Source organism: Gavialis gangeticus, unplaced genomic scaffold (assembly GCF_001723915.1).
Source record: "Gavialis gangeticus isolate Ggan-Ray unplaced genomic scaffold, GavGan_comp1, whole genome shotgun sequence".
Taxonomy (NCBI): Eukaryota; Metazoa; Chordata; order Crocodylia; family Gavialidae; genus Gavialis; species Gavialis gangeticus.
Window position 1 is genome coordinate 22,355,298 of NW_017729000.1, and position 4,626 is coordinate 22,359,923.

The 4,626-nt window shown below is 41.9% G+C and overlaps 1 protein-coding gene across 1 annotated transcript in view; it reads left to right on the forward strand.

The window, feature by feature from the left end:
* The window catches only part of STC2 (stanniocalcin 2), an 18,439-nt gene extending 14,472 nt beyond the window's left edge, over positions 1–3,967 (forward strand). The window contains exon 3 of the mRNA XM_019506403.1: positions 511–3,967. Coding sequence (XP_019361948.1) covers positions 511–904 — 394 coding nt within the window. The 3' untranslated portion in view covers positions 905–3,967. The remainder of the gene's footprint in view (positions 1–510) is intronic.
* The last annotated feature ends 659 nt before the right edge of the window (positions 3,968–4,626 follow it).

Below are 4,626 nucleotides of genomic sequence, written 5' to 3' on the forward strand. Positions count from 1 at the left end.
CTGCTCCCTTGCAGTGTGGAGAACAACTGAACATGCGCTATGTGGTGCTGCACCACATACTGCACAACTGCACTCGTCTGGATGCAGCCACAATAGTCTTTGTCTCCAGAGAGACAAAGAAGGTGTATTCAATCCTATATTTTTCTTTTCTATAGGCCAAAGGTATAAATCTTGGTTTGCTGTTTGATTTCCTATTTCACAAATTTTAACAGTGATTCTAGTCCAGGGACTCCAGTGCAGCACAGGCTTGATATTCTTTAATGGATCTACCCGGCAGAAATATCTTGCTCAGAGGGGGTAATATGGGTCTTGCATATCTTTTGTTTACCTGCTGGAGGTGCTGTAAAAGGCCCTGAGTTTTAGTTGTAGCAAGCTCAGTAAGTGTGGCTGGTGAGTGAAAGAATGAGGCAGAGTGACCTGTCCATGTCAGTCAGTGGCCTTACTCCCATTCATATTGTAACACAGTTCTTTCTTTAATATGCCCTCTCCTGCTGTTTGGTTTACCTTCAGGCCATACGTCGACCTTGTGAACATCTTGCTTACCTGTGGGGAGGAGGTGAAAAAGGCAATCACCAGAAGCGTCCAGGCCCAGTGTGAACAGAACTGGGGAAGCCTCTGCTCCATCCTGAGCTTCTGTACCTCATCTGTGCATAGTGATGTCACCCTGGGTCCTGAGAAGAAGCCAGAAGAAGCCAACAGAGCCTCCATCAACCGCGGGGACTTGCTGCCCCATCCTGAATCTGACCAGCGGGAGAGCTCGCGAGCAGCTAAGGGAGAGAGAGGTAGCAAGGTTCACTTGAGTGCTCACACCCGTGTGAAAGCAGGAGTTCACAGTCCCAAAGGGGCACACGGGATCATTGACCGGGCAGATGAACTGTCCGATTTCTCTGACATCCGAAGGTGAAAGGAGGCACAGACCCTCCCCTCCCCCTCCACTGGAAACTTCCTTCATCGAGTCCATCTTCTTATCTATGGACATTCCTGAACATTTACCATTCAGAGGGGTGATGTCAAGCACAGGGCATTGTGGGATATGAGGACCTCAGTGACAGTATATATATATAGAAGCAGAGGGAGAGCAGTGGCTATTGGTTATTGGTTATATCTGGTGAACTCACCACTTGCCTAGCCAGCAAGTGTGACAAAATGTCTCCATTTAAATCCTTTAAAAAACAACAGAACAATTGGAAACAAGTTGCAATTGGTTTTTCTTTTGGGTGGAGGGGAGGCCAAGACAGATCATACTTTGGCTTTTCCTGACTCAGCACCTCTGCTACACTTAGAGCTGTCTTAAAGCAGGTGGCTAGTTTCCAAAGGGATTTGGTCCCTGCACATGACCATGAACATAAGAGTTCAAAGGAGGTTGCTGTGGCACTCTGACAAAATTAATATCAGTTCCTTTTCTCATAATTTCTGAGCCATTGTTTGCATCGGGGTGATGCTGCCTAACTAATGTGCCCCCTCTCATTTGTATTTTAACCACTGTTAAACTTCACTCTTACTTATCCAGTGACTTCACCAGCTTCCAGGCAAGACAACTTGACCATTAAGACCTGCTTAACAATGCAATGAGCACATTTTCTGTGGACCTCCAAAGTCCCAAATTATATCCTTCTTCAGGATATTTTAAAAAATATTTTAAAAGCATATTTTAGGGCAGCCTCTCTTCTCTGCCTGTGGACAACCCAAAATGTCAGAAGCAGGTGCAGACAGCTGATGCATCCTCAAAACTTTATGGATGTAGCTGGTGTGTTGGAGGCCCACTGAAAATCTCTCTTTCCTATTCTCTTTGGAAGTAGCAGGATGCAGTTTGCAAAGCTGTTAAGACCCAGTGTTTTAAATCTGCCTGTGGTTTATCAAAATGCCAAAGATGACTCTGGGATGGGTGCAAGTGCTTGCTTTTCTTGATAAGAGCATGCCTTATAGTAACCTTACAACACCACAGAATGGGGTTACATGCAGATAGAGTTGTTAAGAGAGCTTTAAATTCCTGAGCAGTTGAAAGTTAGAGTGGGATGCTGTGAGGCAGCTTTTCTTACTTCTGTATGCAGTTCTGATTCACAGGTTGCACCCTTTCCCTCAGATACTGCACTTGAACCACTGGTTTTTGCATCCAAAGTGGGGGAAAGAATGAGATTGGCGGTAACCTTTGTTGGGAAAGAACAAGTTTTCTCAGAACATAGCATCACATCAAGATTTGAGCACTGGTTTTCTAGGTCAGGAAGCCTGGGTCAAGGATGTAGTGGCAAAGAAACAGTTTGGTAGCGACTGAATTTGCATAGGGAATTAATTAGTATCTTTGTCTCCTGGTTTGGGATGGGAGTCATTTTAGTGTGGCTAGCAGATTTGGCCATTGCTTCTGCTGCACATGGGCATGTGTACACAAGTTTCCAGTTTCCGAGAGCTTTGCACATATGTCCAACAGCAGGATCTTGGGTGATGCTACAAATGAGGTCATAGGGAAAACAAACAAGCCATTAGGCTGAAAACCCATCAGCTGCTTGGTCAAAGAAGGGACCCTGCTCCTACTCCCACTGAAGTCCATGACAAAACTCTGACCTCAATGGAGAGATCTAGGAACAGGCCAAAAAGAGGCCACAATGCACTAGTGCAGCCACAGAGAGTAACCCGACCTCTGAGGAGCAATCAGGGTGCCTTCTAATACACGGACAAGTTAATGGATTCAGTCTTGGCAACAGCCCTGTGGACAGTCCCCACTTTGTGGCAGCAGGAGGAATGAATGCCGCCTTGTGAATATAAATTCCTATTCACCCCACCCCAAAACTGTCTTGCTGCTGCTCCTCACAATCATCTGCCACCCCACGGTGGTGTATTGGCATAGCAAACAACAAGCTCAAACCAAAAAAAAAAAGAATAATGGAAGCATGTTAGCAAACAGGACTTGCTATCAAGTCAGTATTCTCATATAACTCCAGTAAGGTCCGTCCATCTCTTGTTAGAGGTCTGATATATGTATGGGAACCAAACGTATCAATGATGTATGTCCTTGAATGTCTTAGTCAACATATCACCTCAGCATGCATACAATTCATTGTTATTCATTCATTCTGGGTGGGGAAAATATATATTCCCCCATCTTGCTTAGTCAGTGAAAAATTTCTTTATCATTCTGTTGGGGGTTTGGGGGGAAATTTTTATATAAGGCATAACTTTTTCCTCTGTGTGTGAAGATTTTATGTGTTCATCTACTGATTCCACATATGCTATTATTGTAAATATTTAACATTTCTATTTATTATAGTGTCTCCATTTAAAAAACAAAACAAACCCAAACACTGCTGGCTATGATAATTTAAACATGTCATGACCTGTGTTGTATATATTCATGCCACTAGTATGTTTTTGTTGTTGTTGTTTATAGCAACGTAAATATAATTTTATACAGTTCCATAATGTTATTGACAGCATAAATCATTTATTTATTGTTAAACCTTCTTTCATATCTTAACAGGTAGGGTGTGTTTTACCTGAGAGTATTTTAATCGAGACATCTAGGTAGCCTTAATTTTTTGTAAAATTATTTTTTAAAAATAACTGTCCAGTTACATTGATGAGTATTCTTCATGAGCTGCTGTTCACAAAGGAAGTTTAGCTTGGAAAAAAAACAAGATCTGAACGTTCCCTTTATGCTTTGTATCTGGAATAAGCCTTGTTCTGAAACGGAAAAAGAAAAAATAAACCAAACTGGATGTAGTAAAATGCCTACTGGAAAAATAAAACAAACAAATGCTGAAAAATGCTGTCCTCATTTAAAAAAATGCTGAAATGTAATAAAAAATCTGTCCTTAAATTCCAGAACTTCAGGAGAAAAACATACTAGTTTTATCTCATGTAGAATTTACAGCCAAATAAGCTTGTAAAAAGATGCATATGGATCTAGGCAAATCTCTGTACCTTTTCACACTATTATTTTTCCTTAAACACTAATAAATGTTTTGAATAAGTCTCTTGCATAGGTTGCTACTATTTTTTTAAGTGAAATTGTAGTTATATCAGTAAGAGCTTAAAAAAAATCCCACTTAAAAGCCAGGCTTTTAAAACAATACAGAAGATACACAAGGGAGGCCAGGTCTTGAGGTGTACCTGAGCTACTTTTGACTTATCTAAGATAAGGGCAGGTGTGCTTTTTTGGTAAAAACCCAATTCTGCAATCTCAAGGGCTCAGTTCAGCTCTAAAGCAAACTTAGAGCAGTTTCAGGAGTACTCTAATTTGCACTAGCTGGAACAGTACAAATACAGCCCCCAAATCTGTCACCCCACAGCCACATGCTCTCTGCATGCCAGGAGAGCAGAAACAGCTTGAGCATGCTACAGCAGCTGTTTGCAGTCAGCAATTTCCCCTTCTCAAGGGAATCCTGGCTCCTTGACATTGGGATAATGGGGCAGAATCTGTTTTTTTGCTTTCTTTTTAGGGTAGGAAAAGATGCACTGCAAATGATGAAATAAGGACTCCGGGGAGCACAATCTTTAACTCCCCTCTGAACCACTGTTAGATTATATCAAGGACCTGATTCTGCAGACCTTAGTCTAGGATCCCTTTGAGTTTTGTGGAAGCTTGGATTTCAATTGGAGTTGTGTAAGGGGCTACAGGTCAGTTAGCAATAT